The sequence below is a fragment of the Microdochium trichocladiopsis genome (genome assembly GCF_020744255.1).
Source record: "Microdochium trichocladiopsis strain MPI-CAGE-CH-0230 chromosome Unknown B0I36scaffold_16, whole genome shotgun sequence".
NCBI classification, from domain to species: Eukaryota; Fungi; Ascomycota; class Sordariomycetes; order Xylariales; family Microdochiaceae; genus Microdochium; species Microdochium trichocladiopsis.
Window position 1 is genome coordinate 171372 of NW_025763559.1, and position 26280 is coordinate 197651.

General features: G+C 56.0%; 8 protein-coding genes across 8 annotated transcripts; 5 read left to right on the forward strand and 3 right to left on the reverse strand.

The window, feature by feature from the left end:
• Positions 1-193: 193 nt before the first annotated feature.
• B0I36DRAFT_370100 (uncharacterized protein) lies at positions 194-1150 on the reverse strand (the record flags this gene model as incomplete). Its single annotated transcript, XM_046159868.1, has 1 exon — positions 194-1150. One exon carries the CDS (start codon positions 1148-1150, stop codon positions 194-196), a length of 957 nt encoding a protein of 318 aa, XP_046004291.1.
• Positions 1151-1361: 211 nt separating this feature from the next.
• B0I36DRAFT_400625 (uncharacterized protein) lies at positions 1362-2096 on the forward strand (the record flags this gene model as incomplete). The annotated part of the gene is made up of 1 exon (XM_046161680.1): positions 1362-2096. The coding sequence occupies exon 1, from the start codon at positions 1584-1586 to the stop codon at positions 2094-2096; it is 513 nt and encodes a 170-aa protein (XP_046004292.1). The 5' UTR covers positions 1362-1583.
• A 4986-nt stretch (positions 2097-7082) lies between these two features.
• Positions 7083-8264, reverse strand: B0I36DRAFT_400643 (uncharacterized protein). The gene is made up of 2 exons (XM_046161681.1): positions 7338-8264; positions 7083-7275 (listed from the first exon to the last, which is right to left on the reverse strand). The coding sequence occupies exon 1, from the start codon at positions 7924-7926 to the stop codon at positions 7447-7449; it is 480 nt and encodes a 159-aa protein (XP_046004293.1). The 5' UTR covers positions 7927-8264; the 3' UTR covers positions 7083-7275; positions 7338-7446.
• A 313-nt stretch (positions 8265-8577) lies between these two features.
• Positions 8578-9065, forward strand: B0I36DRAFT_356422 (uncharacterized protein; the record flags this gene model as incomplete). The annotated part of the gene is made up of 2 exons (XM_046157629.1): positions 8578-8841; positions 8916-9065. 2 exons carry the CDS (start codon positions 8578-8580, stop codon positions 9063-9065), a joined length of 414 nt encoding a protein of 137 aa, XP_046004294.1.
• Positions 9066-10203: 1138 nt separating this feature from the next.
• On the reverse strand, positions 10204-11039 carry B0I36DRAFT_370103 (uncharacterized protein; the record flags this gene model as incomplete). Its single annotated transcript, XM_046159869.1, has 2 exons — positions 10204-10667; positions 10727-11039. The coding sequence occupies 2 exons, from the start codon at positions 11037-11039 to the stop codon at positions 10204-10206; spliced, it is 777 nt and encodes a 258-aa protein (XP_046004295.1).
• A 1609-nt stretch (positions 11040-12648) lies between these two features.
• B0I36DRAFT_400654 (uncharacterized protein) lies at positions 12649-14149 on the forward strand (the record flags this gene model as incomplete). The annotated part of the gene is given in 4 exon segments (XM_046161682.1): positions 12649-12726; positions 12940-13039; positions 13105-13244; positions 13260-14149. 4 exon segments carry the CDS (start codon positions 12649-12651, stop codon positions 13941-13943), a joined length of 1002 nt encoding a protein of 333 aa, XP_046004296.1. The 3' UTR covers positions 13944-14149.
• Positions 14150-14446: 297 nt separating this feature from the next.
• B0I36DRAFT_400676 (cytochrome P450) lies at positions 14447-16152 on the forward strand (the record flags this gene model as incomplete). The annotated part of the gene is given in 9 exon segments (XM_046161683.1): positions 14447-14695; positions 14778-14824; positions 14885-15343; positions 15359-15704; positions 15717-15779; positions 15792-15897; positions 15910-15949; positions 15965-15968; positions 16105-16152. 9 exon segments carry the CDS (start codon positions 14447-14449, stop codon positions 16150-16152), a joined length of 1362 nt encoding a protein of 453 aa, XP_046004297.1.
• Positions 16153-23883: 7731 nt separating this feature from the next.
• B0I36DRAFT_356426 (uncharacterized protein) lies at positions 23884-24658 on the forward strand (the record flags this gene model as incomplete). Its single annotated transcript, XM_046157630.1, has 3 exons — positions 23884-24075; positions 24185-24320; positions 24525-24658. 3 exons carry the CDS (start codon positions 23884-23886, stop codon positions 24656-24658), a joined length of 462 nt encoding a protein of 153 aa, XP_046004298.1.
• Positions 24659-26280: the final 1622 nt, after the last annotated feature.

A 26280-nucleotide genomic window follows, 5' to 3' on the forward strand; every position in this document is an offset into this window, starting at 1 on the left:
CATTCGATATTCGCCGCGCCGTCAGAGGGAAGAGAGCGCCCAATATCATTCTTCGGCAGCTGGCTTCTGGTAGCGCGTCGTATACTCAGGAGAGATGTGAGAAACTAGATGACTAGTACCACGGAGACGATGAGGGATGAGGGATGGGCTACCAGGAACCTGACTATCAAGCCCATCCAGACACATCCCAGCCTCAGTCTACGCTTGAGCCTGTATCTTTCTTCACCTCTTGCACAACCTCTAGCACCCTGCGGTTGGCAACATCTCGCTCTTCCAGGTCGAGTGCCCCGTATGCCTCCCGCACCTGTCCAAAGACCTTGGCTTCCCATGCACCGCCGATGTTCACCTGGCCGGCATCGTCCCAGCAAGCTTGCACGGTGGGACCGACGTTCTTGAGCAGTCCTTCTAGACCGCCGGGACCGCCCCCGGCATGGAAGCTCTTGAACGGCCCGGCATATGCCCAGCGCGGCCCCATGCTCGTCTCAAGAATTGTATCGAGCTGCTCAACTGTCACGATGCCCTGGTCCACAAGATGGATTGCCTCGCGAAGCAGCACCCACGCCAGCCGACCCGCCACAAAGCCAGTAATCTCTTTCTGCAGGAGGACAGGCTCACGGCCTCTCCGGCGCAAAAATTCAACCGTACGATCGATAACAGATTGCGACGTCTGTGGAGACGGTACAATCTCCAAAAGAGGCAGGATATGTGGCGGGTTGAAGGGGTGCACAACGATGAGGCGGGACGGGTCTCTCATATGGGCGTTCTGGCGGGAGGCCGGGATGCCGGAGGTGCTGGTCCAGAACAGGGCGTCTGGCGGAGCATGCTGCTCGACCTCGGACCAGAGGGCAGATTTGAAGGCAAGGTTCTCGGGACCGCATTCTTGGACTATGCCGCTGTCCTTAACGGCGGCTGGCACTGATGAGGCCAGCTTGACCTGTGGGACGCAAGGGTGCAGGCTCTGAGGGAGAAATGCCGGGAGAGACCTGAGAATGTGCGACTCGAGGTCCGGCCGAACATCGACGATGGTGAGGTTTGAAGGAGTCTTCAGATACGTGAGATGTAAAGCGGCAAGAGAGAGCCCGATGGTACCGGCACCAATTATGGTGATCCGCAGATTCGCATCGTCTCCGGTAACATTGACGCTGGCCATTCGAGTATATGTAAGAACTATCCAGCTTCAAAATCAAGACGACTCAAAAAGGTGTGCGAATTCAGTCAGAGCTGGGGGATGGCTCGTGAGGGCGGGGAATCGCGTCGCTTTAACACGATTGACACACGCAGTCACGTGATGCGAATGCGCCTTTCTGATGACATGCTGCACGGACCTCATTACCATTCCCTGGGAGGGGCCCGTCGATGGTGGCAAGCTCGCGAGTTGAGATGAAGCCCGACTCGGAATCTTGTGTTGGACACGCGCTGAGAGTGTCCAAGCTCGAGCGACGCAAGATCTCGCGACCGCAGCATGACGCTATGTTGTCGTCTGTTGGGCTGCTCACAGCCAAGGTGGACCCAGTGTCTCTGTCCGAGGCGATTGAGCTTCTACCCAAGCCGCCAAAGGCGCGACCCCACTGAGAACAGGATCGATGTCAAGCTCGGAGCAGTTTGCGCTGGCCGGCTCCATCATGGTTGCTGCAGCCCCTATCCCTACCAACAAAGACATGGATGAAGGCTCAGTCGGCGTACTCGGCGCTCGACGGCTTCCCCCCGGTTTCCTTGACTTCTTGGCCGGTCTCTCTGGTTCTCCTGGCAGCGGCTTCCCCAGTCCCTCAAGCCAATTCCCTATCGGCTTCCCCGGTTTCTCCGGTCCTCCCAGCGGTTTCCCTCCGTTCAATATCTCCAATCTCCCCCCCGTCGGCTCTCTCCCCGGCTTCGGTTCTCTCAATATCCCTGACCTCAGTTCTCTCAATATCCCCGGTCTCAGTTCTCTCCCTGGCCTCTGTTCTCTCACCGGCCTTCTCGGTGGCACAGGTAGTCCTCACAGTGGCGGTCAAACTAAGCCCGAGAACGCTGTTCATGGTGATCTTCTTGGCGGCCTTCTTGGGCCTGTTTTAGGTCTTGTTACCGGTCTTCTTGGCGGTCTTGGGCGGTCTTCTTGACCTCGCCGCTCAGCGCTGTAATGGTTACCATATCAACGTTCGAGGCGGCACGCTTATGTTCTGGGCCATGGCGGTGTGCCCCTTGGAATTGTATATTAGATCCCAGCTCAAAGCTTGGGGCATCATGCCAGTCGGACCTCTGTAAGCAGCCGTACAGAAGTGGCCTTCTGGGGATTCCTTATTCACACAAGTACCACGCGCTCTAGTGCCTTCAGATTTGTGAAATGGGTGTCTTGAAGATCGCTCGCGCAGACGGCGCGGAAACGGAGCGCACGGAACAGCAGCTGCCTACATCGGTTTCCGTCCCGAGAGAGAAATCTCTAGTGAATTCCTCGCTCTCGCCGTGGTATTCGCCCGGAACAACTGCAATAATTCCCATGAGTTCTGTCCTACAAGTTGGTATTGCTTGGAGTGCGTCTCGTTCCCTACCAACCTAAAATTGCGTCTTCACCTTCTCCAGCTTAACTGAGTTCTCGTCGCAGTACTTGCGCTGGAACGCCGGAGCAAGAAGCTTCTGACCGGTGCTGTTCTTCTGGAGGGAAATCAGTATTTTGGACATCTCGGACTCTGGCCTTGCTGGGCATCTACGTGCGAAATAGTCGGGCTGCACTCTAGCGATGTGAAAATAGCTTATGGTTAAAATACCGCTGCCTTTGCCACCTCATTAGTGAAGTAGCACGTCCTGGTTTTGCCTAATAATGGATGGATCTACCAAAGTACAGTATCAGGCTGACTCAAGGACTCGGCCCTAGGAAGTGACCCGAATGCCAGGCCGTTACAAAAGGCTTACCACTCGTAGCGCAGTGTGACCGACCCTGCCATGTCCTCAATGAACAGTTATAAGCCTTCACACTATAGGCAGTCCCAGCAGCATGAGCCGTATGTAAGCAGCCCTCGCAGCGTTCCTGGACTTACTAAGGAGACGCGATACCGTAAACACGCAACTTACGGCGCTCCACGCCGGGCCGGCACGGCATTACGTCAGCCGCTCGTACATCCAACAGGTCGGGAGTCGAAGCGGCGCAAATTGACCCAGTCTCTGGCATTATCAAGGCACAGAAAATTAATAAAATGAGAGCTAGTACAGGCCTCGCATAATCTAGTACTACCAGATGCTATATAGGGTACGTAGGCGCTACGTACGATGGACAAGTAAGCTAACACGTTAGGGCCTAGGACCGGTCCGAGGATAGGTCTAAGAACGTCGAGTCCATCACTACTTAGTAGCGACGGCGTGATCCCCTACAAAATTAGTAGGCGGCCAAGCTCTAGCGACTCATCTCCCTACCTAAAGGTACGTGAACCGTGCTCAATTGGCCCTAGCCCTCTCGCTAACTGCTTAGTAGAGCAAGAACGCGCCGCCGACACGTCGAGCAGGAACGGCGGACAGATTCTAGTAAAGGTGCCTTAGGCACCTACCTTTAGGTCCTTAAGCAGCTCACATTTCTAAGTGTTCCCCCGAGTTTCCTAAAGACGCCGAGGCTCTTGATTCACAGCTAGAAGCCGAGCGCTAAGAGAGAACTGGAAGTATATCGAACGGGCGCTTTGTTAGCTAATCAGTTGCTTCTGGAAACCTCTCCGGGTCATCGTCATGGTTCCTTCATAGCTTAAGCCCTCCTTGCGCCATCACTATTCGTATAGGTATAAGAAGCCGCCGCTTTTCCACGAAAGCTCAGCGACTTACATGACATTGCTCTTCCCATGGAAAACTCAACAGATATGGGCCCGCGGCTAAGGCGCCTGTTACCTGCCGAAACTTCAAAGACTGGATCGCGTGCCCGGGCTTCAATCTTCTCAGGCGATGTCATCCGAACGCCACTGCAGAAACTCAAGGGCCGCCGCAAAAATACCGCTTCTGCTTGCCAGTCTTGTCAAACGAGGAAGACGAAGGCATCCTTGCCCAAAGCCCGCTTTGCCACCTTCCTGTTCTAACGCCGTGTGTAGTGCGATGGCCGAAGGCCGGCCTGCTCTCGTTGCCTCTCGTGGCTTCCAGTGTAGCTACTAGACTGCCGAAGGAGAGACTTACTCTGTCGCTCTATAGCAAAGATACAAATTGCTGCAAGAAGAGAATAACGTAATCCACAAGTGACTGAGACACCCAAGTGAATGAGACACTTTCCGGGTGCTCGTACGACAATATATAAGAGAATTCAACCACAACGCCTTAAATCAATTGAAACTATGAGGAATCCTCTTCTTCAGAGGCAGATACAACTTTCTGACACGTACGAGCATTATGCCCGGGCTCGCCGCAGACGCCACATCGTCGCGCGCGCGTTTCGGGCCTCCTCGTACGACCACTATTCTGACTCGTTTCCGCCCTCAACTGCTCCGTCGCGTCGATTTGAGCCTTCAAATCTTTTGCCTGATCAATCGTTAGGGACCCTCCTTTCTGTAGCTGTTTTCTTTTCGTACGACGACGGCGGCTAAGGCGGTCATTTGCATCTCGAAGTTCGGCGAGGTCTTGGCGCATAAGGGTCTGCTCGTGCACCATCATTGTGATTCCTTTATTCAGCTGCCGCAGGCTCTCAATAATGGACGACGGAGAGCTATTCTGGTGTCGTACGATGCGATTTTTAATATACTCCGTCTGCGATTCGGCCTCAATTGGGTTGTTCGGCGTCTTTGAAACCCATGGGGCTGGTAGTCCAGCAGAGGAACCTGGCGGTGTCGGCGTATGAAACTTCATATCTAGCTGCGAAATCACATAATTCGGGTCGTACGGTACTAGGCCAGTTGCTCTAAAGCCTGCCTGGATGTTTGACTTTGTCATCGCAGCGTCGTACGCCTTATAAAAGGCTGGGAGGAAGTCCTCCTTCGAAACGTGGGTTACGTGCGCCCGTATGAGACCTTCGATTTCTTTACCGTACGCCCGTTTCAGAGGTCCAAAACACCCAACATCGAGAGGCTGGAGCTTATGTGACGAATGAGCAGGCATACAGAGCGTTACAATGTTCTGTTCCTTGCAGTAGAGCTCGAAATCGACGGAATGGTGGCTCTCGTGGCCGTCGAGGATAAGGAGGCGGCGGGTACCCTTCGTACGACTCTTCGTATGGAAATCGAAGTGTTTTACCCATTCTAGACCTCTCTCGTTCGTCGTCCAGCCATTGTCTGAAAGCGCGATTACCCAGTCGGCCGGTAGAGGGCTATTCGCGGTCCAGGAGTCGAGGTGGACCTTCCCCGCGAAGATAATATATGGTGGGATCGAATAGCCGTACGACGCGATGCCCTGGATTACTGTAACCCATTCCTGATTGCCTTGTTGTACGGCTCTTGGCCTCCCGCGTCGATCGGAGGTTGTAACGACAGTTTCGGCGGAGATCTTACCCATCGCGAAGCCCGTTTCGTCGAAGTTGTAGATGTCGTCATTGTGGATCCCGTACTTCGCAATTATATTTCGTACGAGCTCAAACCACGCGCGATACGCGTCCGGATCCTCGCAGAGGACCCTCTGGTAATCGATTCTTCGATTAAAACGCGTGCGGAGCTCTAGTCGTCGTCGTACGAAGTTTGAGGCCCAGTTCGTTCCGACGCGTGGCGCGTCGCGTACGCGGAGGAGTCGATCCGCCATTTCTCGAACACCACCTAACCGCGGTGGAAACGATCGCGAATCTAGGTCGATTATATATCGTACGATACTATCCTCTTCGTACGAGGTTAATTTCTGGCAGGGTGGTCGGATATCGCGTTTCGCAGCTTGGCCGTTTCGTCGTCGTGAGAGGGTCGCATGGGATACATTATAGAGTAGTGCAGCCTTTCGTACGCTTAATTTTGGGTTTGAATGGAGCGCATTAAGCGCTAGGACTAGGTCGCTTTCATTTGATTGTCGTCCCATTATTGTTGGTGGAGAAAAGGAGGAAAGAAAAGGGGGGGTTAAGAATGGGCGGAAAGTGTCTCATTCACTTGGGTGTCTCAGTCACTTGTGGATTACGTTAAGCAATTAAAAGAAATACTCGATTTGGTGCAGGAAAGGCTTGATTACGAAGCATACGAGATTTTCCGCCGCATACGGTTCACTCGAGACCCGGTTGGCGTCCTCCAGCACATCAAGCATGGCGATCTCTCCGGAGGATGACCCCGACCGCCAGTCCGCCGGACCAGGGTGGTAGGGCAGAGAAGGGGTTTCCAGAGTCGGTACTGATTCCCATCCACCGGGAGGGGAGGCTTCGTAATCTCTCCGCAGCGATACGGTACGCACTCCTCGAGTGGTCGGGCAGACGGCGAACTCGAATGACGTCTGCATATTGGGAGCCAGCGGCGTGTTACCGTCACCACGCCACAAATGCGCGGACGACAATCCGACGGGCTTTTGCGTACTCATAGAAGCCGCCGCAGTTTGCATAGAAATCTCTCTCTATTGAATAGGGGCTGGAACAACTCGAGTTGGTAGGTGGTAGAAACACCTTTCGCCGCCACCAATTTTGCTGCTTGGTTCTTGATTAACTCGTCGACCAAAGGGCAACCACACTCGCTGTGTTGTAAAACTATACTTTTGAGCCAGAGTGAAGAACCCTCCATCAGGTTCGGCCCGTAACAGGAGTTAGTGATCTTCGCTCCCTCCAGCCGCCCGGCATTGTCCATTTACGCCTTCGTTCAGAGCGCCTCCTTGACGTCGGATCCCTGAGTGCAGCACATGATTGAAACCACGAGTCACTTTCTGTTTTAAGCGAATGGGCAATATCAGAGTAACGTGTCTCATTTTACGATTCGTGATCTCCACCATTAGTTGTTAGGCAGCAATAGAGACGTTGCGGTTGAGATGCTTCCGGAACCAACCACTGGTGTCATACTTTTGGAGGCATATCTGCAACACAGAGATCCCTGGGGCTTCTTAGGACACTCCTCCTACTTCTCCCATAGCCCCAGCACGACTATTTCTGCTACAATACAAGCGAGTCATCGAAGTGCCCGAGGGGTTTGGCTTCGACAAATTTGGTCTCCGCCAACCACCAACCAGCCACTAACCCATTGGGGGCGGTTGATTGTGCCGACCAAGGCCATTCTCCGGCAGGGCTGGCTGTATTGATCCTGCATCCATTTCTCGATTGCAGGACGGTGGACAAAGTCTGGGTCGGGAGCGAACGGCACCATGCGATGGGGCCTGCGGGAAATCGAGGCATCCTCGATCGTCTGGAGCCCCAGGTGTTTGACCCCCTCCTGGATGTCGACGAGTACGGCACTGGGGTAGCATGTCAGCCTCAGCAGCCTCAGCAGCGGTAGGGGACTCGTCAGTGTGCGCACGTCTGATCAATCTGGAGCCCGAGCAGGATGGTCTTTTCATGCCGCTCAAGACTGGAAAGCACCTGGTCGACCTCTTTGCTGCTAAACGGCCACTTGATAGCTCAGATACCTAGATGACGCATACCGGTGCGTGAGGGTCTCGGCCGAGCGTCTTCTCCAGTCGCTCCAGGTCGACGATGCAGTCGCGACATGAAATGCCGAGCCCCTGGGATATGAAGAGAGGCTTGCCTTTGTTCCCTTCCACTAGGCGCTGGGCGGCCCGCACCGCAGTTCCAGATGGCTGACCTGGCTGTGGAGAGGCTGGATGTCTGCTCGGGCGCCGGCGACCTCCTTGGAGTAATGGAGGCACAGCGTCGCGACCTTCGCGGAGAGGTCGACAACAGCGATGACGTTGGCAGCGACTCCGAGTCCTTCCATGATGATGCCGGCTCGGACTTGTCACATTCAATGATCGATGGAGATAAACGAGGGGAATGAGCGGAAAGTTTGGATACATTTCATTTCTATGCCAGGCTGCAATCTGCATGGAGGGAGACACAGCTGAGCCTTCTTCTATCGTCATTGGCGGGCGGGCCATCAGGCGCAGCATCCATGATGGCGATGGGCTGGTCCACGAACAGCAGCTCAAGAATCAGGCTGCGGACTTTCTCATGGAGTGGCGCTCGCCATGGTGGTAGCGGCCGTCTGTACCAGCCCACTGGTTAAATACGAGGAGGTGCTGCCCCACTACGCCCGCGAATCCTGAGGCCCGGTCGTACACCTGTCGCCATTTACTCACAACAGGAAGCGGCAGCCAACTCAATGGGCTCCGGCTGCCGTGACAGTGACCAAGGATCGTGAGCAACGACGGCACCGGGTTGCGCCGAGGGTCGGGTTTGGTATTTGGCCGGCATACCCCTCCTTTTACCACAACAGGCTTGAGGTATTTGAAGAGGTCGCGGGGTCTCGAAGCATTCTTCAACTTTACCTCAATTTTGTCCACCACTCCTCTGGCACGTTCTGCGTCGGAAGCCTCCTTCCAAATTTTGAACGGCCATGGAGCCTCAGACGATACGGGATTTTAACGCCCTAGTGGCGAACTCGAAATTTGTTTTCGCCCTGGGTAAGTCGTGGTGCACCGCTAGAGGACCAACTGACGCTATTGATTTTCTGACGATTCTAATAGTGTACCGCGGGCACTGGTGTCCCTTCTGCATCTCACACATTCGATCCCTGAAAGCCCTCGAGCATTCAATCCGACATGCAGATGGAGAAACTGTCATCATCACCTCAGAGCGTGAAGAGCATCTCCCAAAAGTCAGGTCTGCAACAGGATACACCGGCCCCGCCATCGTTGACACACAGAAGCCTGTTGGTGGCAGACTTGAAGAAACGGGATATTGTGGATGTGGCTATCAGCGATATGAGGCTGAGGAAGTATGACCACGGCATGGCTCAGCCTGCCGTCTTTGTCATTCGACAGGATGGAACCGTTCTGTATCGATGGGCGATTGTGCCTAGCCTGGTAAGCAAGTACCTACTTCGACATTATCGCGCCCTTTGCTACTGCGACTGCTAATGCAAATGCTTCCTGCGTAGATGAACTTGGGCGGAGCAAAGGACAGGCCGCTTCTCGAGGAGATCTGGCATAACGTGGATGCAAGCCTTCATGGGAAGGAAGCAGTACACACGACATATTCGACCGCCGGGGTGGCGGCAGTGATTCGGGAGAAGCTCCGGTCACGCTAAGTTCGAGTGCATCGGGGAATTTCCGTAAGGGAAGGTGCAGTCGCCAATATTTTGCTCCCTCACTACTTCCTAGGTTCTCCTCGCTCAAATATTAACGGTTCAAAGCACGTATTGCACCGCTTCAGCCCGTATGTCAGAATTGAAAGCGAGCGGGATCAAGTGTCACTACGCTTCCATGTTCGACCAATCTCTTGATTCCAATGTAGCTCCAAGGCGATTCGTGTCTATGGAAACTTGTAGTCTATCAAACGTCGCCAGCCGCCACTTTCCAGGTCGTAGTCGTATCAAACCTTTTACATACATGCCGACCTCGCGAATGCAGGACCCAGGCGGTACTACAGAAGCCGCAGCGTACCATTATCGTTCCTAATCCTCTCGTCCAGGACGATTGCACTCCTAACCCAATCCCCACGCTCGTTTTAGCTCGGCCTCCAGCCTCCGACCACCGTCAACGAGGCGCACATCCCAGGCTGATGAGGCGAAATTACCTCCAACCCCGCCGCCGTGGCCGCCGCCAGGGATCTGAAGAATTTGTCCCGGGTGAATTAGGTCAGGGTTGTGAAGGCCGTTGTGTCGGGCGATCTCTTCCCATGAGCATCCGTGATCCGCAGCAATGGCTCGCAGCGTGTCGCCTGGGCGAACTGTGACGCTGCGTGGGCCGCCGGAGCTGTGGCCGCCTTGCGAAGCCCAGCGAAAGCTGCCGCGGTCGTTCTCCAGAATCTGGTTCAGGCTTATCGTGCTGGACTGGTAGGACCTGTCCTTCCACTTGCGTATATGAATTCCGGAGACATCGTCCCGGGCTCATTTGTCGATCCCAACATCCGCATGATCGCCATTCGCCTCCGATTGGTTAATCGTTAGCGTGTGGCCTCTGCTGGAGAGAAACCCCGCACGACAGATGCGGCTTGAATGGATATCCTCCTCGCTCAAGACCGGCGTGTGCGAGTCCTGTCGCAGCAAGCCACAGATCGCATGCCATCGCCTTTGTTTATATCTGGGTCTCCCTGCTTTTGACAGGCACTAGCTTCTCAAATCACGTCCTGTCCCTGTTGACTTCTACGTCACTCCAGATTTCTACTCACACAGATGCATACCAATTCCACCAGAGAATGAATGAAGAAGATATGGTTGGGGGCCTCTACCTCCATTCTGGGAACTTGGCCGCCTGTTGGGGCTGGCTCAGGAGGTTGGCGAGACTCGAGTCTGGGTTCTCGGCGAGATAATTATACACGGCATCCGCTGCTGTCAGGTTGGTATCGGAGGGCACATGGGCGTAGACGATGAATATGGAGGAGGAGTTGGTGAGGAGGTCGAGAAAGGCGTCGGCAGGGCGCTTGCGGTAGAGGGCATTGGAGATGGAGAGGAGGAAGGAGTTGAAGACGCGCCTGCAGGCGAGAGGGAAGGACGAGTCCCTCGGCAGGATGGGTGAATACCACCACTTGACGTAATCTCGGATGACGGCGTCAACGAAGCCACCCAAGGCCTCGCGGATCCCTGGTTTGAAGTCATCGAAGGTGTTGATTGCCCGCTCCTCTTCCTCCTTATCCTGAACCTTAGGCTCGGGGACCTTGTCGAGACCCAGCCTCGTGAGAACCTCGGTGCCTCGTTCGCCACGGACGATTCGAGAGATCTCGGGGTGCCGTGCCTCGTAGGAGACGCACCAAAGGCGCCGATAAGGATCAGGCCGAGCTTGCCCAGGACGACATAGGTCGCAGCGGCAAGGCCGACACCGATTCCGCCTAAGGTCTCGGAGGTCGCAGTGGAGAGAAACTTGAGACCTTTCGTAATGAAGTCGTCTTCTGAATTGATATTATGTTGGGGAGGAGCTGTTGAAGAGGGCGTTGACTCGGCCGGAAGCGCCGGCTGCTTCTCGAGGGTCGTCGCATTGTCAACGGTCTGCTCTGCAGGGGGTTGCGACGGAGAGTCCAGGTTCGGCGGCCCCGGCGGGTGCGTCTTGTCCACAATCGTCTCCATGATCGGGCGCGAGTCGGTATCGTCAAGGAACAGTGTGTGCCAGAGTTCTCTTTACATCCCAGCGACGGGGTCGAAATCGGATGCAGGCTGCGCACCGGGGCTGGACAATGGATTACGACAAGGAGGGGGATTGCGCGTGCAGCTCGCGCAGGCAGGAATGTGGCCACAAAGAGGAAATGCCAAGGGCACGCACAAGACACCTAACGTTGTCTCAGGATGTCAGAGCTTCGGCCACGGATTTCACGAACGTGTTTTCTCGTGAAGAATCCGAAACTCGAGCTGGACGGGAAAGACGGGATTGTGAAAGGGGCTTCCCATGCACACTGCAGAATAAGCGAGAATTGGGGAACGCTGTAGGGCCCGTTTGATTTTAGATGGGTGCTTGGCGGGCTCTAAAATTACGAACCCCAACGCCGCCAGAGCTGTCATCTCTGCACTATCGCAGTGGCTCCCGCCGTCTGCCGTGAAACTCGGCACGGGCCCTTACTTGATTAATTAACAATACCGGCCAATGCTGTGCAGGACGCGTGGGTAGAGTGGCGGGCTGCATCTCTTTCCGGGGAACACCGTAATATCTCGTGCGTGCCGGCGTTTAATCAATACGAAAGGGCCGTCAGATCGTCTCGTTACGAGTGAGCCGTGGTGCCGTGTTGAGATGAAACAACACGCCCCCTGTCGGAAACGGGGGCCTTTGCAGATTAGCGCATCTCCCGAGCTGTTGGTCGCTGCTGCCTTCTGAGGCGTGAGGCGACATAAGTGGAGTAGCAGTCCTCGTTGAATGCATCACGTGAGATCTCTCTGGCCACCACCGCCGTGGAGACCCAATGGCTTAACGATAACACGTACTTGGGCCCTGGCCAATTGTTACCACGCAGTGAGCTGACGAGTGCAATTGCAAATCTCCTGTGTAAACTGTCAGACCATGGATCGGCAGTACATCATGTTCGATTGATTGTGCATCCACGAGAGCTCTGGTAGATGCTATCGATGTCGCGAGACTAAAATGTGTATGAGAGCCACTGGTATGTATGGTACACGTGACATAGTCCATCGGCGGTAGCGAGGATGGAACCTGACACTCCACGTCTTTTCCCCTGCGACATGCCCCAAGACCTCTCACGATAGTGACCAATTGAAGTCTTCATTGAAATCATTGCTGAACTACAGTGAAGAAGCATCCAGCTTTATGCCTTCTTCAGTGAGCCATTGTTCAGTTGCCCGCTACGCACTGCTGGCAAACCCCCTTGGTCTCAGGCTGCACATCTTGCAGATTGTGCCTGGGTCATAACGCCTATAGCGCTAAAGTTAGTGCAAGATGAGACCCTAGGAGATAGCATCAGGTCTCAATAGGAGCTTCCCGGGACTATCGCCCCATGTCCTAGGGCAAAATCTGGGGACGCCTAGAGCCGGATGCGGAGAGTTGCCGGGTGTAGGCAGTTCGGGATGCCTCCGATAATGTTCGGGAGGGTCGGGGATGAGAGTTCACGGTCCGCCCTCGCCGCGGAGGACCATCGGAAAGACCGGGCTTCGCTCTTATTCAGCACGCTGGCATTCCGCCATGCAAGGATTACTGAGGACGCCTTACCCTCACCCCCCTTGATCAACGACAATGGATCACCTCATCGTGCAACGGGCTTTGGCTGCAGTTCGGGCTCTCGCTCCATACGCTGTATACGCCTCCGCAAAGGTCAACGGCCCTCTAGAATATCTTTCCCGCCAGTGCGCCCCTTCGGCCTTTGAGTCCTCGGCAGCTACAGCTCTCTACACCGTCCACTCATTATCCCAAGCCGTCATGGTCCCCTTTTGCAGAGCGCTGGCACTCAGTGTCGCGTTCACTTCCGCCCTCGCGCGGGAGCGTGTCGATACCCATATCCATGCTCTCCCTCCTCCGTAAATCGAGGCCCTCGAGGCAGCGGGTGGTAATCCGTCCGGCTTCCCAACCCCTCAGTGGACACTCGAAGCCACTCTACGGTCCATGGACTTGGCAAACACCCAAGTCGGTAAGTGGCAAAGAAGATGGACCAGGTGGTCAAGGCATATGCTAAGACGTATCCCTTTGCAATAGCCATCCTATCCCTCTCCACGCCGGGCATTCCCATCGCCGGCACGGGCGAGGTTGCCAGAAGCCTGACCCGGACCATAAACGAGTACTTTAGCAACGCGACGTCCCTACCCAAGAACACCGCGCGGCTTGGGTTCTTCGGCGTGCTCCCGGACTAGCGGGACGTCAACGGCACCCTCGCCGAGCTGGACTACCTGTACTCGGAGCAGAAGCTATGCAACGGCGTCACCGCCTACACCACCTACGGCGACAGGTTGCTCGGCGACCCTCTCTTCGCCCCCGTCTGGGATAGGCTCCAGCGGTACAAGGCGCTCGTCTTCGTCCATCCGGGTACCCTGACCGTCGCGCCAAAGTTCGTCGCCTCCAGCCTGGCCCAGCCCATCGTCGACTACCCGCTCGCAACCACCCGCACCGCCGTCGACCTCGTCATGACCCAGACGATGCGCCGCTGCCCGGACGTCGACGTGATCCTCTCCCACGCCGGCGGCGCCGTCCCGTTTCTCGCGGGAAGGGCCATCGGCGGGCTCGCGCTGCCGGAGATTGCCGACGCCGTCGGATACAACGCGCTGGGGGCCAAGAAGGACTTTGCTCGGTTCTACTACGACATCGCTCTGAGCACGAGCGCCGCCCAGCTCCATGGGCTCCTGGACTTTGCGGACGCCTCCCACATCCTGTTCGGCTCCGACTTCCCGTACGTTCCGAAGGCGGCCATCAGCACGCTGCTGGCTCAGTATGCTACGTTCGTGACCACGGACGCCAGAGGGCCCATGGTCAGCCCCGCGAGGCTTCGGGAGAACTCTCTGAAGCTGTTAAACAGACACACTTTGGGAAAGGCTTTCTAGGGGATACAGTGTATCCTGGCTTACCGTTCTTAGTATCTGGATAGATGTAGTGTTTTACTTTTCTTCTGCTTCTGTTATTTCTTCTTCTTCTCCTTCTCCTTCTCCTCCTCCGTCAACCAGTTCGCGAATGGACCACGGGGTCGACAAGGGTCTCTAGATAGGAATTTTACGCCGCAGATGGGTTAGTATAGAGAGATGAATTAAATGATACATCTCCGAATTTTATGGGCAAGCATAGTAGAGCGGTGATACTTCTCGTGGGCTGCGTTATGTGATATGCGAGGCGCCGGGATAATTCCGAGCATGTTCGCCATAACCGTCGGAATACACCCGACTACAGCCATGGCGCAAGTGCCGGCAACGTGGACACATCGAATCACTTCTCCTCTCTTAATAGTTACAAGGACAATAATAAAGTGGCTGCAAGACAGTCGGCATATGGAATCCGCGGACTCGATCAGCCCTATCCAGAGACGCCTGCACCCGTCCCGCCCTGCAACATCATGCTCACGCGTCTCCTAGACACCGTCACGGCCTTCCGCCAGCAACACCCCGCGTCCTTCCACCTGTTCACGGCCGCAGTTGTCTACGCATCGGTCGCCTGGGCGGTTCTCGAGTTCTTCAAGCCGATAGGCAAGCGAAGGGCGAAGAATAGTACGAAACAGAGGCTACCTCCGGGCCCCCCCGGAGCGCCCCTCTTTGGCTATTTGCTCGATCTAAAGAAGGCGGATGGCCCTTCGCTGAGATCAAAGGTACAGGCATAGTGACTAGATCAGTACACATGACGGACTCACCATAGAGCGTGCGCTAACGACGACGACGTGCCCTGAACAGCTCCGAAACCTAGCAGCGTACGGCGAGATAACAACGCTACACCTCGGGTCGAAGACATAGGTGCTTCTCAACTCGCACCGCGTCACCGAGGAGCTAATCGCCAAGAGGGGTAGCCAGACGAACACGCGGTCCCCCATGCCGGTGTCGAGCGGCCTCGTCAGCCGGGACCGGCGCTCGCTGCTGCTCCCGGCTGACGAGTGGACGGAGCGGCGGCGGGTGATGCACGGGCTCCTGAACGGCACGGCGCTGAGGCAGTACGGCGCCTGGCAGGAGCAGGAGAGCGCGCAGATGATGGCCGAGTACGTCCTGCGGCCCGACAGGTGGTACAGGCACCACTACCGCTACGCCAACTCGGTCGTGGTCCGGATCGCGCTGGGCGAGCGGCCGCACAAGTCCAGGAGGGAGCTGGAGGAGATGCAGAACGCCGTGGCCTTCTTCGTCGGCAGCATCGGGCGCAGCATCGTCGACTGGTTCCCGGACCTGGCGCGTCTGCCGCGCCGCCTCCAGGTCTGGCGGCCGTACTGGGCGGCGCTCGGCCGCTGGAACCACGACCTCTACAGCAAGTGGTACCACCCCGTCAGGGACAGGTTGCGCGACGGCACGGCGCCGCCCTCCTTTGTGCGGGACCACCTCATGCACCCGGACACGCGGTTCAGGGGCGACGACGACGACCTCATGTACATCGCCATGCAGCTGATCGAGGCCGGCAGCGACACCACGCGCGAGGCCCTCAACATCATGGCCATGGCGGCGCTGGAGCGCCCCGAGGCCTTTGCCGCGGCCCGCGCCGAGGTCGACCGCCTCTGCGGCGCCGGCCGCGACGCCAGGCCGCCCGTCCTCGCCGACATGGCATCGCTGCCCTACGTCTGCGCCACGGCCAAGGAGGTCCTCCGCCGGCACCCCATCTTCCCGCTCACGCCTGACCACGTCGCCTCCCAGGACATCGAGTTCGAAGGCTACTACTTCCCCGCCGGCACGGGCTTCACCATCAACGGCGTCGCCGTGTGCGACGAGTGCAACGACCCGCGCGTCTTCCGGCCCGAGCGATGGCTGGACGGCCACGAGACCGACATCGCCCACGGCCTGTGGCAGTTTGGCGGCGGCCGCCGCATCTGCGTCGGTTACCGCCTAGCGCAGCGCAGCCTGTTCATCAACATCGCCCGCCTGGCGCAGTGCGTCGACTACAGACCGGTGAGCTGCTTGGCCTTGAGCCCCCCCCCCCCCCCGGCTTCAGTGGCCCAAAGCAGCCAATATCGAGTGGCTGGAGGAGGTGGGATGAATGTGGAGGCATGCAGAGCGTGATGATATTGTTCTGCTGGCAATGGAGCTCGAATTCGGTCGAGTGGTGGCTCTCGTGGCCGTCGAGGATCAATAACCGGTATTTGCCTTTCGTACGAGGTGCTGTATGGAAGTCGAAGTGCTTGATCCAATCTAGGCCTACCGCATTGGTAGTCCAACCATTATCGGTGGTTGCGATGCGCCAGTCGGCCGGGAGGTTGCACTCGGTATACCAGTTGGCGAGGTGGTACTGTGCGGCCAAGATGATGAAGGGGGGGATGGCCCAGCCGAGGGCATTGACTCCCTGGATCACCGTTGCCCATTCGCGGTTGCCAGGCTGGGCCAGCTTTGCCTTGCTACGGCCATCCGAGGTCGTAACTACTATACCCGCGAAGATGATGCCCATCATGAACCCAGTCTCGTCGAAGTTGTAGATATCGTCATCCACAATACCGTACTTGGCCTTGACGTTCCGAACAAGGGCAAACCACTCGCCAATGACCTTTGGATCCTCACACTTGGCCCTCTGGTAGTCGTATCTACGCGTATAACGCGTACGGAGCTCTGGCTGGCGTTTGACAAATCGATGGGCCCAGAGTTGACCGACAGGAGGCCCGTCGCGTACGCGTAGCAGTTGGTTGGCCATATCTTCCACACCACACAATCTAGGTGGAAAAGCTCGCGTAGATAGCTCAACAATATATTGAACAATAGCTTCTTCTTCTGACTGAGTAAGCTTCTTCGACTTGGGCGTACTGTCGCATCGTGCAGGCTTGCCGTCGCGTCGGCGCCCTAGAGTCTTACGGGCGACCCCGTAAATCTCAGCAGCGGCTCGCACGCTTAGATTTTTGTCGTTTTGAAGAGCCCCGAAGGCCAAGATTATCTGGGCTTCCTTTGAAGTAGATGGCATATTGGGTGACTGAGAAAATTAGGTGTTGAGAGCGAAGGTGTCGCGTCGCGTAGAAAGTGGGCCACTCGCTGATATGGGCCACTCACTGATAATGTACGTTAGTGCTTCTGCCGAGTCGCAAGTCCATTCTTCGAGGATGTGCCGCGCCTGGGTATACTCGGGACCATCGTGCAGACCATGAGCTCTTTGGGACGTCCGTCCTCGGCAGTTCTCATTGGGTTTAGTGTTGCCCGAAACAACGAAGTCGTGAACTAGGATTATTCTGTTCGAGCACGATATTAGTACGAGCCAAGGTATATATCGGCTGCTCTACTGCTTACTCGTGCGTGTTGGCTTCGTTGTCCAGCTCCAGAACGCCGCCTGCTATCCTGTTAAAGGCCAGCGAGAATTGTCCCTGTGTGGAATCAGCTTCTTGAATATGGGCAACACTGTGGTCAGAGGGGTCTTACTGGTGCCTCTGAGTCAGCCGCGTAATCGCCTCGATGTTCATCCGGGAGGCTGCCCATTCTCAACCCGGCGGTGATTCAGTTTAAGGATTCGGGCAAGTTCGGCGGTTATATATGCTGTAAGTGTGAGCTACAGGGATTATAAGAACCGGTATCTTAACGTCATCTACGGAGTGCCGGACAATTACTACACCTAGCAGTGAACAGGAGGAATGACGTTTCACAGGAGAGGTAAACATGCCGCCAATTTGACCTGCTACCGTGAAGCTGGTGTCATTGTTTTGGTCATTTCATAAAGCGCCAGGACGATGCCTATCTGTACTGGACGTGGAAACAATTGGCGCACTTGAAGATAGAGGCCGTCGCATGGGTGCGTACAATGGGGTTAGAGCGGTGATCGGCCACATGAGCGAGACGAAGGTGCTGCAAAGGGATTAATAGAGTTGCAGCAATGAGTGGCGTAGGTTGATGCAACGTCCAGTGCGGCGACGGTTCTCTGTGCGCGCGGTCCTTGCCTGCGAGACTGCGACGACCGTGCACCAAGCCAGGGCGTTTACATAACGGATCGAATTAATGCAAAAAAGAGCGTTTGAGGCACTTCCAGAGTTTCTAACTGCGGCGGGTAGCAGCAAAATAACTTTCGATCTATGCACAAATTGTACTTCAATTATCCTATTGGAGCAAGGCAATTGCTACACCGGCGTGAACGAATGGCTACACCGGCGTCACTCTTATACAGGCGTCACTTCCATGGCCTTTGATTGGTCCATCCCTTTTTGTTAGTGCATTTAGATTCTGCCAACAGCGCCCGTTGTACCTCGGGCTTACCTCTCCACCGCAACGATCGACGCGCCTTATGGAAGCTCTTCACCAGCTAGCTACCACACTAATTACCTCTTTGCCGCATGTCGAGCCTACTTAGAATGATTTTCGCGAAAGATACGGTATTTGTTAAGGTCACAGGGCTGGAGTGAGGTGTGTTGGACCCCTGCTGAGACCAAAGCTCGAACACAGGCTGTATCAGATCACGCTAACAGCCTCATCTAGAATCGGCATCGCAAAGCAGGTCTTTACTTTCTGCCCGAAATGAGACCCTTCTTTCCTTCTTTCATAGTCGAATCAAGTACTCTTTTACTCATCTTCTCACCGTGCGTGCGACACTCCCTATCGCGATCGAGGCCGTCATGTCCCAGCCCGAGTCTCCATCTAGCTCCCTAAGCAACCAACGACGACGAAGCTATCAATTCCGGCCTCGAAAACGACAGCGGCAGGACCAATCTGATAGTTCAAGACCACCTTCCTCTAATAGCACAGGCACGAGCATTGGCCGACACTACGGCGTCGGCGACGATGAAGCACTCTATAATCTTTTCGCCTCATATCCAGAGACGTTGACGACCGCGCCACGGCCCCGTGGATCGCGCGGGCTGAACGAGCCACCATGGGGGCTACGATTCGATCAAGAGATTCACCTTTCGAACGATTTCCCATTCCAAGGAAGACGATCCCAACGAGTTAGAATCCCTATACCAGGCCCAGAAATGGACCAACTACCTCGCTCCTCTCCACCGCGATCAGTACAAGAGCATCCCTCTCCCACCAAGGCCGAGTTTCATTCTGTTCTCAAGCTAGTACGCGAGGTGATTGGGACACACCGGAGACTAACCCTCGAGCTCGTCCGGTCATACGAACAAGTCCGCCAATGGCGTGAGAGATGGGGTTACTCGCCGCTTAGTTCAGATGCACTCGAATCACCTCCGCCCTACTCGCCTCCCCGAGACAGGCACTCTCCGACTATAGCTTCACCGCCCTTGCCCGACCTCTCGTCATCGCCTGTCCCTGACGGGATCCCGAACCCACCTATCCCAGGCGACCCAGCGCCGTCAGCCGAAGTCCTGTTCGAGTGGGTGAATACTTTCGCGAAGGCTAATGGCTTCGGTATTGTTCGACGAAATGCACATTCATATAAGGGTCGGAGGATCCGGTACACTTTTCAATGCGATCGATTCGGAGAACCAGCCCCTAGTCAAGGCGCAGGACTTCGACGACGGAAGTCTCGAAAGTGTGGATGTAAATGGATGGTTGTTGCCGAGGCGTTAGAAGAGGGGAAGTGGCTCTTACGACAACACTCGAAGCCCGAACACAGCCAGCATAACCACGGCCGCAGCATCGGGCCATCTGCTCATCCCTCCCATCGGAGACTCACCGAGCCTATCAGGACAACGGTCGAATCGACAAGCCGTCGGGTCGGAATTCGGGCCCGTGACGTACGTGCTATCGTCCAGGAGCAGCATCCCGAATCATCCTTTACACGGAAAGACATCTATAACGCCAGATCTCGTATCAACCGAGACAAGCTGGATGGCCATACTCCTACTGCAGCACTGATCAAGCTGCTTGACGAGATGAAGGTTCCCTATCTCGTTAAGTGGGGAGACGATGAGCCAAACCGTCTTGTTGGCCTTGTCTGGACATTTCCTTACTGCCTCCAGATGTGGAAGCGGTTCCCCGAGGTGATCAGCTTCGACAACACATATAACACGAACCGCTTCAAGCTTCCCTTATTCCAAGCAACGGGACAGACATGCCTTGGCTCTGTCTATAACGCTGCCTTCGGTCTGATAGATAACGAGAGGAGAGAAGGGTTCCAATTCCTCTCCGAGAGCATTCGACAGCTAGCAGAGCAGCACTCCATCCGGCGACCGGATGTGATCGTCACCGATTTCGACGACCAGATGAAAGCCGCATTGAACGGCCAGTTCCCCGATGTACAGCAGCAGCTGTGCATCCACCACATCAATTCGAACATCCTGCTTAAGTCAAAGCAGAGGTGGGTTAACGCCCGCAGCAGCAGCAGAAGTAGCCCTGGTACCAGCGACGGAGAGGCAACTACCCCGCAGCCACAAGCTCAACTAACCCCTCAAGACCGAGAGTTGGTTCACACGCCAACAACCGAGGCTATCCCTCATAACTATCGAGGAGTTCTCATCATGTGGAAGCTCGTCTTATTTGCTGAGACGGAGGAGGCCCACGAGGAGGCATGGGCAAACCTCTGTAAGGAGTTTGATGACCAGCGAGCTATCCTGCGGTATCTCCATGGAACCTACATGCCCGTCAGGGCCCAATGGGCCCGCTGTTTCATCCGGAAGTATCGCAATTTCGGGGTCCGTGTCACCTCTGGTACAGAAGTAAGCAACAACAACATCAAGAGCTATCTTCTGAATGGTATGAGCAATCTTTATCGCCTTTTTGAGGCTATGCAGGACATGATGAAGGACCAAGAGCGGGATTTCAACGATGCCTGCGCAGCGGATGAGGTACTTACCGCACGAGAGTATATGGGGTCCGGCTCGGAGTATCTTGGCGAACTCCGAATAGCGCTCTCTTCGAAGGGTCTCGGACTGATCACGAAACAATATCGGCTGGCAAGGAAAGCAATGCCGACAAGAAAGAATCCGTTTCCTGACCCTCTCGGGGATTGCGGCGAGGAATGCTCGGTTTCGACGGAACTTGGAATCCCCTGCTGTCACACAATCTACTCAAAGCTGGGAAGTGGCACGCCTTTCACCAAATGGGAGGTCCATCCTCGGTGGCGCCTACGAGAGCCATCCTCTCGAGATCCATACCGACGAATCCTCGACCCTAAGATCGCCACTGCTCTCCGGGGCAGACCTAAGAACACCACGCAGGTTGTTCCAGCGCGGCTAGCCATCGGGGCAAGCAGCCAGCCCAGTAGCCAGCCAGCCAACAAACCAGCAAGCAAGTCACCACGGCGCAGACGTGGTCGACCACCGGGAAGTCTCAACAAGTCAACGCTAGCTAGGCCTCCACTGGAAGTGAGCCAACAGACCAGCAGCCAGGCTAGTAACCAGGCCAGTACCCCATCCCAGCGCCAAACGCGCAGCCGGTCAGTTGTTCTTGGAGCTGGAAGAACTACAGGAGTACGTGCCAGCGGGCGGCAGACGCAGCCTAGCATTCGTAGGCGAAGGAGTCAGTGGGAGCTGCTTGACAGCGACGAGGAGGTACTTCCCTCGATAGTAGTGAGAGGATAGCGATATGGAGAGCTGGCATCTAGAGCATACTTGAATTGGTCTTGTTCTGCAGATCTTGTTATGAGCTCGATTTAGACCTGGGTTGACCCTATTGGTTCTTTACCGAAGCTGAGGGACTTGTTAAGGGAGCTGGCTTCACCGCCTTTGCGCCGATGTACCTGTGGGTCGAAGGAAAAAAGAGCGAATCAGAGGCCATGGAAGTGACGCCTGTATAAGAGTGACGCCGGTGTAGCCATTCGTTCACGCCGGTGTAGCAATTGCCTGGAGCAAACCGCGCAGGTTGTTGCTCGTCAGAGTCAACCAGGCCTTGCACGAGCCCGAACATGGCTCCCACGAATATCGCAGATGTAACCACGACTTCTGTGCCTTCTGGAGGAGGCTGCCTGGCTGGGATTGCCGGCACCACCCTGCGGGCGCAACTTTCAGGGCCCGTATCGGTATGTGCTCATTTCTTGAAGCGATATTTAATAGCGACGAGGCTTCAAGCCCGCGGGCATGCCCCAAATGGGACACGAATAACCAGCGGTAAGGACAGGGCGGGAGCGCCTCGGTGGGCATAGCGATGAGGTGGGCCGTCAATTAAGTCCGAACAACTCACGGCCGAGTCGCGATTATAAGATGTATCCGGACCGTCAGCTGGTGTTCTTACGTCGCCTTCGGGCACTGGTCGGTTGCCGGAGCTCTCATGATGGTGGCCATCTCCTTGCTGCTGCCAGGTTCATTATCTCATTCCTTTCCACCTTCTCCTTTTGGTTTTCATTTGCGTTCGAGAGTGACGCGCAGTTCCTACCGATGCAAGGCACTTCAAGAACGAATAACGACTTTCTATCCTCGTTGCTTGAATGCAGAACCCAGAGCACCCATGCATATGGAGCGAGCTATTCTCCACACGCTCGCAGACCAGATGCTTGGCCATCGTTTGCAGGCAAAGTTTCGTTGATCACGGTGGGCCCGCTTTCTCAGTCTCCGGCCCACCTCCGTTCAGGACACCAGCTAGATGCCGCTCGAAATAGAGAGTCCAGCAGTGGATTTCTATGGAATTCAAAGAACACCAATGAGTCTAGAAAATCCACAGCTATTGCATATTATGAGATGAGGTGGATGCCGTGAAGGCCCTTTTTAATAGGTAGGTGCACGAAGGCGTACTCAAGAACGACCTCTTCCTTTTGGAAAGCCCCACTCTGCCGGGGTCCTCGCCTCGTGTGTTGGCGCTCACGATAGCCCAATTACAGATATGATCCAGCGTGTTCTATCTTTCAAGCATATCAATCGAAGCCGACGAATAATAAGAGGTGCTGGATGGAGGTTGCCATAGCAGCTGATTGGAGGGGGTGGGGGTGTTGAAATTGTAGATCGAGGGCTGGATGGCCCTGTCGGAATGGGGGTGAGAATGCGCAGTCTGGGAGGCCATCGGCAGCTTGATATAATGGCGGTGGGACAATAACTTGAGCTAGTGATTTCTCGGTGTGGACAATAGATGATTTGTCGAGAGTAGGCTTCTAACTTGAGAGGGTAAATGTACCTAGAAAGCCACTTTCCTATATTGCATTCTCTAATACCAAATCTATCTGGCCTTACTCCTCATCCATTCCCCCGCCGAACGAGATCTCCTGACCGTACTATAGTATAGTGTGCTATCTAAGACCGAATCTAGGCTCGAGTAGTACCCTATTGGGATTGCCAGGAACACCCGCGAACTCTTACCTAATAGTTCGCGACATATCTCAGCTAAACCGAACCAGCGGTAATGTTAGAGGGGAGAAGGGGGTCAGAATTAAGTTGAAATAAAAGGCTGAAGCTTCTCTACGGACTAATTGAGAACCATTGAGGTCAACTACGTTACTCCAATTAAGGTCAATCATGATACGCGTAACGGCTGGGGTTAAGTAGCTGAGCCCGGGTGATCCCCCGAGCCCAGCCGGGTCACTAAAGTTTAATGTGATAGCTCGTATAACGGAGAACAATGCGACGCGACAAGGGGGCACGCGGCAACGCGGGACGGGCGAGATAGACTTGTCGGCCATATGAAGTGAGGAGGACATAAGACGGCTAAGGGCAAATCCAGTCAATACGAGACCAATCCGATAACACGCGAGGGAGTACATCCCACCGTAAAGCAAAACGAACGCTAGCGCACGCTAGCTATGGATAGAGCGATGGGCAAGGAAAGTAGCGAAGTGAGGGCGGTAGAGGGGGGAGGAGGGATAGAGCGGGAGCCAGCAGCGAGAGTCTTTCTCTACGAACCCGCTCGGGTTTTAGTCTGCTTACACTGTAAAGCGGCTATCCGACCGGGCAAGAAGGTCACTGTGCACTTTCGGCGGAAGCACAAGTCGAAAGAGGACGAGCTACAGCGGATTATCCAGCTCGCGGCAGCTGCTGCAACGACAGTTGCTAGTACCGGTGGGCTTGTAGACCCATACATGGCAGATCTTCCGGCAGATGACAACACTCCTATCCAGCAGCTTGCGGTCCAGGAGGGGCTCTGCTGGAGCGAGTGTTGGTATCTCACAATAAGCCAGCAGCTCATGTCGCAGCACTGGATTGCGAACCAAGAAGACAGCAGTGCCGAGGATGGACGCCCACAGCACGATGGCCTCAGTAGCTGGACCGAGGTAGCGCTCCAGTTATTCTCGTCGGCTAGGCAGTTTAGACGGTACTGGATAGTCGACGCTCCGGTGCCAGGAGCACGACGTGGGGCTGGGACCGGATCCCGGACCGCAGGCGGGGCGGGAGTCGTTGATTCACGACGGCTGGGAGACCCACATAGCCGCGTACGAGGCTAGAATCACCGCCGAGGATGTGGAGCGTTGCCGAACGATCGATCACAAGCCCGGCATCGACTTCGAATCGCCATTAGGTACGCCACATGGGCTGGGCCGAGCATCTGGCCGGCAAGAATATGGCCGATCTAAGGCGAGCTGCAGAGCCCGGGCTGTCGACTAGGAGAGGTAGCGAGGCTAAGCCTGCATGTACGCAAAACAGGCCCAGTCCACCTTCTTTGGGACTACTAGCGAACTAGGGTCTTGATTGCCGAATTGGGGTAGACATTGTGACTACGAAGGCCGGACGAGCTGTCTGTTCAGTGTCAGTGTGCAGAACATTCTAGACCAGCCCTTGTTTTTGGAACGCAACTGTGTCGGTCGATTCTTTCCGCATGCTGGCTCGCAACTCAATGGGAGCGCCTCCGACATCTAGTATTTTCTCTGTGCCCCTTGCGAACATTGGCTTGAGTGTCGTGCACAAACCTGGCTGTAGGCACGTTGAAGGACGACCAAACCAGCTCGGATGGCCGACTTCCGTATTGGGATGGGCCTCGGCTCAGTGGGCGCAGCACTGACGGGATGGCCGAGACGTCAGTGTCAGTACGCTAAAAAGTGGCGCTACGGCAGGGCAACCAACCATTGCGAACCCGTTGACCCCCTGAAGCCTTTATCTGCGGGGTCAGGTCCCCGTCTGCCAACTTCCACTTACACGTGCCAACCATCCGAACTGCTTGGCTTCATCTTCCTCTGCCGGCCCTGACGCTCCTTTTCCTCACGACAACCCGGTCCTCGCGAATGCCTCTTGCGCCCAACAGCAGCGCCAACATCGCCTCCAAGTGTGCCGACACACTGCTTTGCTGGCTGCGCACCCTCCCGCTCTGGGCCCTCGTCATTGCCCTCGTCCTCCTCGGCGCCCTGCGTTCCCGGCTCGTCGCCTTGTTCACCAGCCGGCGCAGCGAGTCTCGTCGAGTACCCAGCACAGGCGGCGGCGGCAGCGGCGGCGCTACACGCAAGATCAGCTAGATTCCTGACACGAGGACCACACACATACACAATCCGGGCTCGCGCAACACCAGGCCCTCACTCAACATGGCCTCCTCGGCAGGTGCGATGCGGCGCATCACGCGCGTCGCCGGCCCGGTCCTGGTCCCGGCGCTCGCGTACGGCGCATACAAGGTCGACCTGGCGCTGCAGCTCAAGAAGTTCCTGACCGGTCCTGGGAAATGGAGTCGGCTGTTCGCGCTGGTGGTGCTATTGTTCAACTGGAAGAGCCTGCCGTTTGCGTGGAGTGTACGTTTGTCTCTCTCTCTCTGTTTCTCCCCTCCCGCCCGCCTTGCTCTTCCCCCGTACCGTTTTTCTTGAAAGAACTACAAACATGTTAACATCAGCCAACCCCCCCCCCCCCAAAAAAAAATACAGGTCCGCGTCCTCGGCAACATGATCCAGCACTTCCTCGTTCGGCGCCCACACTCGCACTCGCCAGACAAGCTCTTCCACCCGGTCATCAGCACGACACACACCTCGCTCATGGAGGTCGACTACAACATCCACAAGTCCAACTCGACCTACTTTGCCGACCTGGACGTCAGCCGCACACACCTGGTCGCGCACCTGCTCGCAATGGGGCCACCTGGCGGGGAACAACGCCAAGACCGGGCTCGTCCTGGACCCGACCACGGGCCGGCCGGCCAGGGGCAAGTTCGGGGTCATGCTGGGCTCCGTGTCGTGCTCCTTCAAGCGCGAGATCAGGCCGTTTGCCAGGTTCGACATGTACTCGCGCGTGCTCGCCTGGGACTGGAAGTGGATGTACATTGTCACGCACTTTCTCGGGGCGTCGCTGGCGGCAGCGGCAAGCACGCGCCGGGCAAGCCACTCCCCGCCGGGTGGGAGAAGAAGGTCTACGCGACCGCCATCAGCAAGTACGTGTTCAAGATTGGCCGGCTGACCGTGCACCCGGCGGTCCTGATCGGCGCGAGTGGGCTCCTGCCGGAGCGGCCGGGCGGGTGGGTCACTGCTCCCCCGGAGGGCCAGGAGAGCAGCAGCGGCGTGTCGACT

Bases quoted from the DNA above. Each gene is read 5' to 3' on its own strand.
- B0I36DRAFT_400643 (XM_046161681.1), bottom strand. From the start codon at position 7,926: ATGCTGCGCCTGATGGCCCGCCCGCCAATGACGATAGAAGAAGGCTCA.